Source organism: Octopus sinensis, linkage group LG4, assembly GCF_006345805.1.
Source record: "Octopus sinensis linkage group LG4, ASM634580v1, whole genome shotgun sequence".
Classification (NCBI taxonomy): domain Eukaryota; kingdom Metazoa; phylum Mollusca; class Cephalopoda; order Octopoda; family Octopodidae; genus Octopus; species Octopus sinensis.
The window spans coordinates 69,544,146-69,559,228 of NC_043000.1; the positions used below are offsets into that span (position 1 = coordinate 69,544,146).

Here is a 15,083-nt window from a genome sequence, read left to right on the forward strand (position 1 = left end):
CAGAATAAAAATAAAGAATGGCCAGCGAACAGGCCAGCCGGAATTTAGGGAGAATTAACGAAATTCTAATAGGTTGTTAGCGATGAGATCATTTAAAACTGTCAGTCCTAACGTAGTAGAGAGGGAGAAAAAGAAAAAAGGAGCAAAAATATTCTTAGCTTTGCGTATCGTCATCGTGTGGCAGAATAAAAATAAAGAATGGCCAGCGAACAGGTCAGCCGGAATTTAGGGAGAATTAACGAAATTCTAATAGGTTGTTAGCGATGAGATCATTTAAAACTGTCAGTCCTAACGTAGTAGAGAGGGAGAAAAAGAAAAAAGGAGCAAAAATATTCTTAGCTTTGCGTATCGTCATCGTGTGGCAGAATAAAAATAAAAAATGGCCAGCGAACAGGTCAGCCGGAATTTAGGGAGAATTAACGAAATTCTAATAGGTTGTTAGCGATGAGATCATTTAAAACTGTCAGTCCTAACGACGTAGTAGAGAGGGAGAAAAAGAAAAAAGGAGCAAAAATATTCTTAGCTTTGCGTATCGTCATCGTGTGGCAGAATAAAAATAAAAAATGGCCAGCGAACAGGTCAGCCGGAATTTAGGGAGAATTAACGAAATTCTAATAGGTTGTTAGCGATGAGATCATTTAAAACTGTCAGCCTAACGTAGTAGAGAGGGAGAAAAAGAAAAAAGGAGCAAAAATATTCTTAGCTTTGCGTATCGTCATCGTGTTGCAGAATAAAAAAAAAAATGGCCAGCGAACAGGTCAGCTGGAATTTAGGGAGAATTAACGAAATTCTAATAGGTTGTTAGCGATGAGATCATTTAAAACTGTCAGTCCTAACGTAGTAGAGAGGGAGAAAAAGAAAAAAGGAGCAAAATATTCTTAGCTTTGCGTATCGTCATCGTGTGGCAGAATAAAAATAAAAAATGGCCAGCGAACAGGTCAGCGGAATTTAGGGGAAATTAACGAAATTCTAATAGGTTGTTAGCGATGAGATCATTTAAAACTGTCAGTCCTAACGTAGTAGAGAGGGAGAAAAAGAAAAAAGGAGCAAAAATATTCTTAGCTTTGCGTATCGTCATCGTGTGGCAGAATAAAAATAAAAAATGGCCAGCGAACAGGTCAGCCGGAATTTAGGAGAATTAACGAAATTCTAATAGGTTGTTAGCGATGAGATCATTTAAAACTGTCAGTCCTAACGTAGTAGAGAGGGAGAAAAAGAAAAAAGGAGCAAAAATATTCTTAGCTTTGCGTATCGTCATCGTGTGGCAGAATAAAATAAAAAATGGCCAGCGAACAGGTCAGCCGGAATTTAGGGAGAATTAACGAAATTCTAATAGGTTGTTAGCGATGAGATCATTTAAAACTGTCAGTCCTAACGTAGTAGAGAGGGAGAAAAAGAAAAAAGGAGCAAAAAAAGCCTATATAGTAAATGTGGTTTTATTAGGGCCTTGATGAACTTAATAAATCAAGCGATCGATAATTCGTGGGAGCCAGTTTGAATAAAAAGCAATCAGTTTCGGTCTCGTTTTCAGAGGCAGAATCGTTGTTATGCACTGCAGTCATATCTGATTGTTGGTCAGAGCGATTAACCAACGACTGAACCTTTCGAGATCATGCATCCAATCTGTCAGAAATGTTCTCTCTCTCTCTCTCTCTCTCTCTCTCTCTCTCTCATCTCTTCTGTATCTACTGGCTCTTGGGTTACTCCTGCGGAAACGAGAGTATTTGAGGGATATCCCATGTGTTCTGAAATAGGAGAAAGAATTAAGAGACGTCAAATGTAGAAGAATTATAATCTAGAAGGATTATAATTACAGTTATAGTTAATAGTTCCAATATTCAGTTTAATATTCATTTTGTGTGTTAATAAGTTTAAAATGGATTCTTTGCTCAAGGCTTAGTAAGTTCAGTTGAATGAGAGAAAGAGGTTAGGTTGCTGGTTCATCTGTTTCCACAATGCTTTTTGAGTCTGTCTTGCTATCTTACTCGAACGATGTTCCGGAGATATTTATTCCCAAACGTTTTGAGTTTGTTGATGGAAACTTTGTAACTCACTATGTTCCATACGCTTAATTTTTAACGATTCTGTGACTTTCCGAGTGAAAGCTGGAACATGGCATACCAAAGAAAACGTGGGGACAACTAACAACTGCAATCTATTGCCAGAAATCTAGAGAGGTGAAGATCATATTGGTGCCTTATGCTCCTTATGGAATCAAGGGAACTAATGAATAAATGGATAACTAAGGTCACAGAGTCGTTAGAATTATTATCACTAATGCTATATAAGTAGAAAGCTTCAAATCATGTAACATCTGGCATCGATGAAATAAACAGTAAGCATGAGTTTGTCGACCACATTTTCTCTACAAGCTTTGATTCGATGCCCATTAAAGAAAGCAACGTTATCAGAATTAAGAATCAAACAATAAGTAATAGTACTAATATTCGTATGAAAATGTGTTGCGATCAAGAAGGATATCTATGGATTCTAGTATATTTGTAAATTCTAGAGAATTTGAAACGATGGCATTTAAACTTAGAAATTATAACAACTAACATACAGTTGCAATTCCATTGGTTGACCTATATATCAACGTTGTTTACTTGATTTCTATTGATTATTAACAAGCTCAACATTGGTTAGGTGGAGCATATTACAGACACTTATTGTCTTCCTTTGTGTCGGGTGCTTCTGTTTCCTTCATTCAACTGATAATAGAACATTGTAACAGCCGTTCCTAGATGTTACGGTTGGAGAAAACTGACAGCCAGTATTTCATAAATCCTGTTTTTTTTTGTTTCTTTTAAGTATAATATATAACAGAGAGTCATGCAAATGTTTCATAGTTCCGGCAGAGAAGTTGGCAAATGCATTACTATGAAAAATGTCGAGGGAGATATTTTAAGTGCCATTATACTGAAATGGAAAAGAAGGAAAGTAAACATGTTAACACATTTCTTCCGGTCTTCCATTGTCTCGGATGCTTCTGTTTCCTTCATTCAACTGATAATAGTACTTTGTAACAGCCGTTCCTAGATGTTGCGGTTGAGGAAAACAACTAACGTAAATCCGGTGTATGATGGTACATACATAGTGTGTTTATGATAAGTGGTAAAATATTACTTTTCTTTCGACGTAATACGGGATATCAGGAAGTTGCACTATTGGGATGATGATGATCTGGTCCTTGTTATACAAATACGCATTTATTTGAAGGCGTAACTAAAGGATATCCACTTAAGCACTTCGTTGTTTCAATTTCTATATAAACCCGCTTCAAAACATACTCAGGGTCAGTTTTACATCAGAAAGCTTGACAACTGCTTGTTGTAAAAACAAATTATCTAAATCTATCAGAATGCTTCTGAAAAACACAGTCTTCTTTCTTCTTTTATTCATTCTGAAGGTAAGTGTCTTATATATATTTTTCTGTAATATCACTAAATGCAAAATTATATATTTAAAATTGATATTTCATATGCACCATGTGGGACAAATTGAACGCAGAGACTTTTAGAAATAACTCTTAGATGCTCAGCCGGCTTCGTGCTCTGTTTAGCAATGTCCATTCCCAGTCGTAAAGTTAACCGAGTTGCGCTCTTTAATCAAACGTAGTCACCATAATTGGGTGAGAACATAGTTTTCTTTTTGGTTGCACGTAGCCAATTATTTAGATAACCCGTAATTGCAATAGAAACAGTTCAAATGTTCAATATATATATATATATATATATATATATATATATAGTGTGTGTGTGTGTGTGTGAGTGTGTGTGTGTATCATAATAATAATTATGGTTGAGAGTTACGTACAGAATGGTGCACAGGAGGTTTATTTCAAAATTATCAATATTTTTTTTATTTAAACTGAAGAACATAAATAATAATTTGGATATATCTCACTTAGTGAGATCCTTGAATACTCGTTGGAAGTCACTTAGTTTTTACTTGGTCTTCTTGTCTGAGTGACTAAACTAACGTAGTGGTTAACTGAGCTATAAGGTAGAGAGCCATTATATAACATTGCCTCATCAAAAGTAAGTAGTGTGTTGGTATACCATGGAATATGCATGAAGTTCGTATTTGATATATAAAAAAAAAAAACGATAGAACATGCACGCGTAATCACACCACTGAGAGCATATTGCTTTTTCTACTAATATTCGTATGAAAATGTGTTGCGATCAAGAAGGATATCTATGGATTCTAGCATATTTGTAAATTCTAGAGAATTTGAAACGATGGCATTTAAACTTAGAAATTATAACAACTAACATACAGTTGCAATTCCATTGGCTGACCTATATATCAACGTTGTTTTGAAATTCAGCATGTTCTCATACTGGCCAAAGTGAAGGTGAAGGTGAAGGATTAATAACTGTCGCACTTAGAATGTCTAAGTGCGACAGTTATTAATCCTTTGTACTTATTAGTACTTAGGGTATCGATGATGTGACGTGGTTGCTATTTCTGTATTTGCTATTTCTGTATTTGTGTATATATATATATATATATATATATATATATATATATTATAGTTGTTCGGACTAAATGGAAAGATAGTGTTCATAGAATGGTGCTATAGTAGTATTCTGGAATATTGTGGATATGTTCGAATTGTTAGAAGTAATAATACATGTAGCGTAGCGGTGTATTTATGTCATTGAATTTGATCATCAATTGTCCGGTACTCATAAAATAAGAAACAGCATGTATATTTGGTGGCTGATACTTTATTTTCGTCTATTTCATGTTTCTGAGTGGTTGCTAGGGTGTTGGAGTATTTGTGCAGCTGCGTTTAGGAAATAGTGAAAGAATGATACTGCGATGTCGTCTGAATATGAGTCGAGGGAAGACCGCGTAAGTTAAAAAGCAGAGAGTAGGAGACATATTTGTAAATTCTGAATATGTTGTTACCCTAAGCACATGTGATTGTTCGGTAGTGTCCATCCAGTTAGTTTTAAAAACACAGTGTCAGAAAGACTATATCACAAAATGCATCCATCTATTTTTTAAAGACTGTACGCTGTGATTTGCGTGGGATTTGGTTGTCATTTCTAGTAAGCTAAACGACCACATAGATATTACTTTGTTGGATTGATAGTAGCTATATGGTGAGTGCAGAAATCTTTCATTGGTGAAACCGCCATGATAGTTTTGAGAGTAATGTCATGTATCAGTGGAATGGTCAATTGAAAGTTTATTGATTTCAAAAGTGTTTAATATAGATAGAATCAGATACTATAGAATAATGGGTAAGCAGAAAAAAAGAATATTTCAATAATAAAAATAAAATAAAAAAACTTATCTTATTAGAGACCATTACCTCTAAGACTAATATTGAGTTGGACAAGTAAAGAGAAATAAAAAAACTATTGGCCAAAATTTTCAGCCTTCCAGAGAAACTACCGGAAATAAGTATGGTGGAAGACAAATGGAAGAAGAGAATGTTCTAGGTTAAAACCATAAATAACGGCTAAATAAATAACAGCAAAAGAGACCGATAAAATTTCTGGGGTCTATTTATCTTACTAAAGGTGGTGCTCCAGCATAACCACTGTCAAATAACTGAAACAAAAGGGTAAAAGAGTGTGTATAATTCATGGAAAATAAGAGATGGTATTTTAAACTAAGGGTGCGTTTAAAGTAAAAGCTAAAGTTATTCTTTCGTTAGTGCATGCCAATTTAGTTAACCTGCAACTTACCTTAAGGTTTGGTGGCAAGAAGTCTCCTCAAGTCTCAAGAATCTTTCTTATGATTCTTGCAGAATATAAGATTGCATTTTTCTGCCAGTCGACAATGCGAATTTCAATTATTATTATTGTTATTATTATTATTATTATTATTATTATTATTATTATTATTATTATTATCATCATCATCATCATCATCATCATTCATCATCATCATCATCATCATCATCATCATCATCATCTCATCATCATCATCATCATCATTATTATTATTATATTATTATTATTATTATTATTATATTATTATTATTATTATTATTATTATTTTCATTTACTTTTAATCTGCATGTTTGATGCAATCACTTGCCAGGGCACACCCAGCGCCCTAGGGCTAGTGAAGGTTAAGAGTTGTTGAAATATAGCTTGGGAGGGGAAGTTGGGGAGGGGAAGTAGAGCTTGGGGAGGGGAAGTAGAGAAATATCTCCATGTAATACAACACAAACATTTACATTGATAGGGTTTTTCTAAGGATGTGGGCAGTACTTGTTAGCACAATCTTTTGGATTTCCTTGAGACATGGTTCTCCAGGGATACTGTCTAGGTATTTCTGACATCCCTTTTTTATCATACCTAGGGCACCTACAATAACAGGAACAGTTCTTGTTTTAAGATTCCACATCTTTTGTATTTCGATTTCCAGGTCCTTATATTTACTAAGTTTGTCAAATTCCTTTACAGATACATTTTTATCAGTGGGGACGCTTACCTCTATTAGTCTGCAGGTATTTTCCTCCCTGTTTTTAACAATTATGTCTGGTCGAATAGCCTTGATCGTTCTGTCAGTGTTGACTGGAAAGTGTCAATATCTAATTTAACAGAAGCTGTTTGCCTGAGCTTGCCTCTTACAAAAGTTGCTTTAGCACACTTATCAAGGCCAAAATCCATTCCGATATCATTGCTAAACTCTTTAACAGTTGTTAGCAGCGCTTCTAGCTCTTGGTCATTCCTGGCAAACAGCTTTAGGTCGTCCATATAGAAAAGGTGGTTTATTGACTTACTAAAAACTTTGTACCCATATCTGGTACTATCCAATTCGTTTGAGAGTGGGATCAGTGCCATGCAAAAAAGTAATGGAGAGAGGGAGTCACCTTGAATGATGCCTCGTTTGATGTTGATACTGTTGGACTGGCTCATCCCATTACTATGGCTTAGAAAGAGACGTGTGTTCCACATGGTCATGCTATTCTGTAAGAATTTTGAGACGACAGGAGATATCTTGTATATCTCAAGGGCCTTGAGTATCCATTTATGTAGGACACTGTCAAACGCTTTCCTGTAGTCTATCCATGCCATACTCAGGTTTTTGTGTTTGCTCCGGCAATTCTCTACAATCATTCTGTTTATGAGCAATTGGTCTTTGCACCCATACGAGTTTCTTTTACAACCTTTTTGAGTTTGTGGAAAGATAGAGTTTTGTTCAAGGAAACCGTACATTCTCTCCATTATTATGGATGTGAGGATTTTGTAGGTGGTGTTGAGACATGTTATTGGCCGGAAATTCTTTGGGTCTTTTGTGTCTTCGGTTTTAGGTAATAGGTAGGTGGTTCCTTCAGTCAGCCAAGCAGGTATTTGCTCTGGGTTCTGAATGACATCAGACAGAGATGCAGCGAGATTTTCGTGTACCTCTGTCAAACAATTCAGCCAGAAGTTAGGGATCCGATCCAGTCCTGGGGTTTTCCATTTATGAGCCTTGCTAAGGACACACCTTAGCTCCTCTATTCCTATTGCTTCCCATTTCTGTTCTTCAAGTTCATCCAGTCTCTCTTTCTCACGTTCTATCCAGTCAGCCTCAGCATTAAACTCTTTTTCGTTGCTCCATACCTTCTTCCATAACTCCTCCACTTCCTCAATCTTAGGTGGATCTTCTATGTGTATTTTAGTTTTGCCAATTTCCCTATAAAATTTCTTTGCATCTGTCTTAAAAAATTTATTTTGTCGATAAAATTTGTTTCTTTTGTCATACCTTCTAAGCCGTTGGGCTTTCAACTGTATCCGTTGTTTCAACAGTTCCTTAGTTGCAGGGAGGTTTATGAGATCTTTGATTTTATATTTTTGCTTGATTTTTCTAGCTTTTCTCGACTTAATATTCACTACTCTAGCAAGCTCATCGAGAACTGAAACATCCGCCCGCAGAGATTTAATCTCTTTTTGTATCGCTACTTTCCACTTAGGAGGTTCATTGACATGCTTGGCCTTTTTCGTTGTCATCTTAATACCTAGTTGGGTAGTTACTACTTTAGCAGTGGAATAGATGAGATTTATTGTTATTATTATTATTATATTATTATTATTATATTATTATTATTATTATTATTATTATTATTATTATTATTATCATTTATCATTATCATTATTATTATTATTATTATTATTATTATTATTATTATTATTATTATTATTATTAATTGTTGTTGTTGTTGTTGTTGTTGTTGTTGTTATTATTATTATCATCATTATCATCATAGCGACGGCAAGCCTGCAGGATCGTTAGTACGCCGGATGAAATGCTTTGCAGCATTTCTTCTGGTTTCACAGTCTGAGTTCAAATCCCGCCGAGGTCGACTTTACCGTTCTTTATCTTTTTTGGGATCGATACAATCACTTGCCGAAACATACTCAGCATCCTAGAGCGAGCGAAGGATAAGAGATGTTACAGTATAACAAATGTTACAGTATAACAATAAAATTATTATTATTATTATTATTATTATTATTATTATTATTTATTATTATTATTATTATAGGAATCAAGTCAGGTGTCCCCAGACAAACGTAAGTTATATATTTTCTATCTAATGAAATCTTTAAAAGTTGTTATGTAAACTAGCTGTTCTATGTTTAATTTAATTTTTGAAACTCGAAGTTTCATTTCCTTTATCAACGCATTTGTTCAGATAAATATAGACAGAATACAAATCATTTCTTAAAGTTCATATTTCTCATTGGTGGCTCAAATAGAAATACAAACTGAAATTGCTGGTGCAATCTGTCAAGAAACTGTTTCTCCTATTAGCGTTGGCAGGTCTTCATTTTAATTTCATCCTCTATTAGGGTACGGAAGTCTGTAAAACATAACATGTGATATGGCCTGGTGTTTAGTGAAATAACTGTCCAGTGAAGCCTATCTTGCATAGAGCAATGCTAGTAGAGATGAGTGGAATGTGTCCATAAAACCCTATCGTGTTTTCATACAATTAAAAGTTTGAACTTTCGTCAGGAGCCTAGTGTACGTACCATTAAGAGGATGGATAAAAATCCTTCATAGTCCCGGTTTCGGTTCCATAAAGAGAATTGCTCTCTACATATACCTTGAAAAAGTTTAGCATTGTTGACTTATATATTTGATTATCAGGTGTTTTGAAGCTTGTTAGAGGCACTCAAGGCCTGTTCCATTTGTACCAGCAAGTCTTTCTTACTGTCGGCAACAAAGGAAACAATGTATTTGAAGTCACTGTCCTATTTGAGTAATAGACGAAATTTGTTCCAACAATGGCAGTATAATGTTTTGCTATGTATAGGTTAATGAAATACAAGTTAATTTAGTAAAATAAAATTCCAAATAATACATCAAAATCTATCCAAATAACTGTAGAATTTTCTCAACTGAGCTTCTAATTCTGTTTAAATAAATTATCAGTTGATAATATATATTATTTATACCATATTTCAAAACCCCTTTGAACCTGATATAGTTTTATCAATAATCAATAATTTTTACTTTATTTCATGTGTAAAAAATACTTTGTAGTTTCGCTAAAAAGCGAATACAAGTTTTTTCTTTGTTCTTTGTAAATTTTTATAAAAGTCACCTATTAAGGCGGTGCTCCAGCATGGCCGCAGTCAAAATGACCGAAACAAGTAAAAGAATAGAAGAATAATTACTAAAGAAATACAATTCTAATTCTTTCCATAACGTTTAATTCGTAAATACTTGAGCATTGTACATGTTTACATGAACTCACACTTGAGTATCAGCTTTAACTTAAATTATTTGAAAAATATATCTCGTTTTATTCTCATGCATGTATTGTTATCAGAAACTCTGCCTGCGCAGTTGATTTTTACTGTTTTGATATTTACTCGCTATTTATTTTGAAACATATATTTGTAAACTGTAATATATTATTCTATTACTTCTTTTAAAGAATGCACTGGTAAGGCAGCAAATATTATATTTGTCATGGACTCTTCGAGTAGTATTTGGAGTGTTGATTACAAGAAACAATTGAAGTTCGTCCAAAATCTTGTCAATAACTTTGATATCGGTGCAGATGATAAAACCGTTCGTGTGGGTGCAATAACGTTCAGCGAGGAGGCTCATCTTGAATTTCCTATTGATCAGTACGATACAAGTGAGGATATTCAAGAAGCAGTTCTCAGGATTCCTTATCGATCCGGTGTCACTAATACGGCTAAAGCATTAGAGTTAGCCAAAAGTCAGGTAGAAATGAAGAAGAAACTGTACCAGGCTCCCTTTATTCTAGTCGTTATTACGGACGGTATGTCACGTAACCCTACTGAGACAAGAAAGGTTGCGAAATCCCTTCACAAACTTGGTGTCCATATTTATGCAATTGGTGTTGGAGCGAGTTATGATCTAGATGAATTGAAGGCAATAGCTAGCGACCCAGTTGAAAATGTGTACCAAGTCGGTAACTATTCGGCCTTGCAAGGAATAGTGAATTTATTCGGAGCAAAAACATGCAAAGGTAAATAGATTGTAATACATTTATCACTCTAATAGCATATGAAAATTAATATATTGTAATTGTTTGAGCTTTAACCTTACTAGATGTTCTTGTATTTCTCGTTTTAGTTCGTGTACTTTGTATTCGTGTGTATGTGTGTGAAAGAGAGAAAGTGAGACTGTGTGCTGTGTGTGTGTGTGTGTGTCTGTGTGTTTAGATCATCATACAAAAACATGTTAAAATAACACACACACACACACACACACACACATATATATATATAAGGTCATTTTTCATAGCATTTTTCCGATGGCCGGATAACTGAAGAGATGGTGGCGTGGATTTCCACCTCGGCATCCGAAACTCAGTTTCATCTTGGCTACCGAATAATTGTCACATATTACATTTACACACATACACACACACACACACACACACACACACACACACACACACACACACACACAACACATATATATATATATATATATATATATATAATATATATATATATATATATATATATATATATTACGGAGATGTACTTGCATAACGAGTGACTTGATCTGAGATCGTGTGCTGGAACGAAAACAATTGCAGCGTGGAAGGTTTTATAAGCCATTAAGAAACACACAAAAACCATTAGATTCACTTCAACATTTAAATTTAATCTGTCAAAATATTTTCGTCGCTTTGAGACCGCGACCTGTTCACTGACAAAACTTCGTGTTTTGTCAGTGAACAGGTCGCGGTCTCAAAGCGACGAAAATATTTTGACAGATTAAATTTAAATGTTGAAGTGAATCTAACGGTTTTTGTGTGTTTCTTAAATGGCTTATAAACACCTTCCACGCTGCAATTGTTATATATATATATGTACTTCAATCCACACATATACTCCATATTTGTTCCTACTTGAAACGTTAATGTTGTTTAATATCTATATTAAAGTCAAAAACTAGATTAATGTTCAAGTATGGTTGTGTGTGTGTGTGTCTCAGTCCATCCTTATTTTCAGTTAAGCGTATAAAATTAGCAGCGTTTATACATGGATTTTAAGTCAATTTACAAACTAAATGATCACTACAAAAATAAAGTAAATTTAGTTCCCTTTCAAAAAACCCACATACACATATATACATATATTATAAATATATGTATATGCATATATATATGTGTGTGTGTATGTGTATATATGTGTGTATATGTACATATATATATATTTATATATATATATATATATATATATATATATATATATATATATATATATATATACGCGAGAAAGAAGCAACAAGAATGGATAGGTTTTTAGTACGATCGTTTCATACAAGGACAGGTTTTATTAAAAGTTGCAAAGATTACAGCATATAAACGAGTCCCGTACTCATCAGCTAAAATACATGTAAGTTCTCTAGACATCCTAGTGTTTGAGGCTATACTCATGAAGTAATGTAGATAATTAAACAGATTTCTAAAGTTCATTAAAGTTCTTTAAAGATGATGTACAGTCTTATCACAGAATTTTAAAAAAGCAGTAATGTGATTAATGTGGCAAACACCTAATCATATAACAAGGATTGATACCTACCTCATTGTGTTCAACCATTGTAAAATTTATCGCCTGTAAATATGAAATTCATCTCCATTTCTGGAAATTTACATCTACACCATTGGAATCTGTGCAATATACAAAGGATTAATTCACCCTCTCTGTAATGCTAATAAGCAGGAATTGAGACCCACCTCGTGTAATTAACAATGGATAAATTTGTCTTCTGTGAGTATATAATCCCTCATCATATCTATGGAAATTCATATGGATTAGGTCACCTTCTCTGTGATGCTATCAAAACTTTTTTAAAATTCTGTGATAAGACTGTACATCATCTTTAAAGAACTTTAATGAACTTTAGAAATCTGTTTAATTATCTACATTACTTCATGAGTATAGCCGCAAACACTAGGATGTCTAGAGAACTTACATGTATTTTAGCTGATGAGTACGGGACTCGTTATATGCTGTAATCTTTGCAACTTTTAATAAAACCTGTCCTTGTAGAAACGATCGTACTAAAAACCTATCCATTCTTGTTGCTTCTTTCTCGCTTATAATCACCCCACATACTGTATTGTTAATCAGTATATTTTTTTTGGTGCATCTAAGTTAGGTACCATATTCAAGTAAATTTTTAAATTAACTTGAATCTTTATTGCTCTTTATATATATATATATATATATATATATGTATGTATGTATGTATTATGTATGTATGTATGTATGTATTTGTGTATGCGTGTATACAAAGAGAGAGAGTGAGTGAGTGATAAAAAGAGGACAGGAAGTCCAGATTTGTAATTTATCAATTACATTAGATTTCTAATCTATATGGAATATTTCTTTTTCTTTTTAGTTCGGAACATCTATAAACAATTTTATTTCAAATGAAGAAAATCTGAAACCTCATTTATTCACTTATGATTGCTGTGGTCTTTTGTAAATAATTTTTTGAACAAGATAGGGACATTTATTGAATTAGAGTTTTACTGAATGAGTTAGAAATATTTAGAAATCGCCTTCTGGATTAGGAGAAATATATAAAACTAATGTTTAGAGAAAAATGTGTATAAAAATTATATAAACTTATACAAAATGTTTAAAAATGTTAATCTAAATGTGGCCTAGATTATAAGGGATTGTATCTATTTTAGATATAAATATGGTTCTAGCAACTATAGAACCAACAGCCGCTGATACAACTACCACGACCGTTCTATCAACAACTATTGCTACTAAAGCCGCTAAACTACCACAAACTACTACCACCGACACCATCACCGCTCAATCTCCTAGTAGCACAAAAATCCCTAAGTATGTCGAGCCCATGCAAGGAGACCAGTTTACTAAGAAACATAACACACGTAAGTTGTATTTGCCTTTTCTTTATTAAAACGATAATTTTGAAAGAATGTCATTATGTAACACTTGTCCGATTTACAGGAATATTCATCATGCGGATCCCACCGGACTTGGAAGTCCCTCAAATATCAAGGGAACAAACATTTCTTCTAGGCCAAGTGAATAAAATAGGTGACATTAAAATAAAGTATTTCGAATTATAGGTTTCTGAAAATTATACTTTTACCTATAGGTATTTTTGATGTTGAAGCAAAATATCTACATTCAAAGAATCGAAACCGAGTGGCTGATGTGGCTTGCTGTCATCTAAGTTTCAACTTTAATCGTTAAAGAACATTTGGATGGTTTCAACATAATTTCAGAAAGTAGATATTTTTAAAGTTCCTACATCTTCAAATTAAATGAATGCTATATCCCTGACTACAACATGTAAATGATAGAGGTCATTTCAGCATATTTCTATGAAAATACATTTTGTTTTTATTTCGTGTCGTTACAGATACCATTTCATTCGGATTTGATATCGTTTCTGTCGGAGTTCTGGACGGTAATACGATATTCCAGTTCATTTCCTCCATACTTCCTTTGAATTACTACGGCCATTTCTCTATTATATCTGAGTATGATTGTAAAGGAACTGAAAATAATTTGAAAAGTTTGAATATTCCTCTGATGCCAGTAACTAACAAGACCCTTTTAGCTGCTGGAAATTCTATAAAATGGCATCTACCGGGTTTAGAATCTATTGTACTTCAACTCGCTTCTAACCTCTACAAACGCAACCTCCAGAATGCATACAAAGGTGTGAGGGGGCATGAAGTTACCGTACTATTTGTGGACTCGTCAAAAACAATATTAACACCTAAACTGAAAAAGAACGTCGAAAGCCTGAAACGCATGGGTTCTAAAGTGTTTGTGATCGATGTTGGCCAAAGCAATTGGGCGGAACCGAAACTTGTTGAAGATATGAGCAGCCAACCGTCAAAGCATTACAACATTAAAGTACCAACTTATAAAGACTTACTCAATAAAAAACATCTTCCGTCACATAAATTTCAAGCCGATTGTGACTGCTAACTAATAAACATAAAATACTGTTCATTTTGGTTAGTACCAGACAATTATTGCAATTCCGTCTTGCTTTTGTGTTGTACAAATAATATTGTATTCTTTGTGAAATGTATGAGAATAAAAAGTATATGCTTACATGCCTTAACATTTATTGAAATTGGATTTAATTAAGTTAATTTAACATGTCTCTTACTATAAATACCTTTGTGTGTATGCATCCACATATACATATATATGTGTGTGTGTGCGTGTGCGCGTGTGTGTGCGAGTGTGTGTGTGTGAATGTATGTGTGTGTGTATGTGTGGTTGTGTGTGTATGTATGTATGTACGTATATATATATATATACATGTATGTGTGTGTGTGTGTGTGTGTGTATAGTTCAAATTTACAAAAACAAATGACGAAGACAGGAGAGGGAACAACAAGCAGGTGTATCAGTTTAACACTCGGGAAGAGTGGAAAAGTGGTTGATGTTTCGAGCCTATGCTCTTCGACAGAAAGGATGGAGAATGAACGGAAAAAAAACGGAGCGAAAAAAATGTGTAGGGATTAATGGTTCAAAATGATGAATCACACACACACACACACACGCACTCGCGCGTGCACACACACATATGCTAGATAATAAAACGTATATTATATACCT

At 33.9% G+C, this 15,083-nt stretch overlaps 1 protein-coding gene across 1 annotated transcript; it reads left to right on the top strand.

Annotated features, from left to right (window-relative positions):
• The first annotated feature begins 3,254 nt into the window (after positions 1-3,254).
• On the top strand, positions 3,255-14,592 carry LOC115210639 (collagen alpha-1(XII) chain). Its single transcript, XM_029779288.2, has 5 exons — positions 3,255-3,409; positions 8,501-8,528; positions 9,902-10,465; positions 13,157-13,366; positions 13,864-14,592. The coding sequence occupies exons 1-5, from the start codon at positions 3,362-3,364 to the stop codon at positions 14,439-14,441; spliced, it is 1,428 nt and encodes a 475-aa protein (XP_029635148.1). The 5' UTR covers positions 3,255-3,361; the 3' UTR covers positions 14,442-14,592.
• Positions 14,593-15,083: the final 491 nt, after the last annotated feature.

Bases quoted from the DNA above. Each gene is read 5' to 3' on its own strand.
- LOC115210639 (XM_029779288.2), top strand. From the start codon at position 3,362: ATGCTTCTGAAAAACACAGTCTTCTTTCTTCTTTTATTCATTCTGAAG. The intron at 3,410-8,500 runs GTAAGTGTCTTA...TTATTATTATAG, and splicing joins TTCTTTTATTCATTCTGAAG to GAATCAAGTCAGGTGTCCCC. The intron at 10,466-13,156 runs GTAAATAGATTG...TATCTATTTTAG, and splicing joins CGGAGCAAAAACATGCAAAG to ATATAAATATGGTTCTAGCA.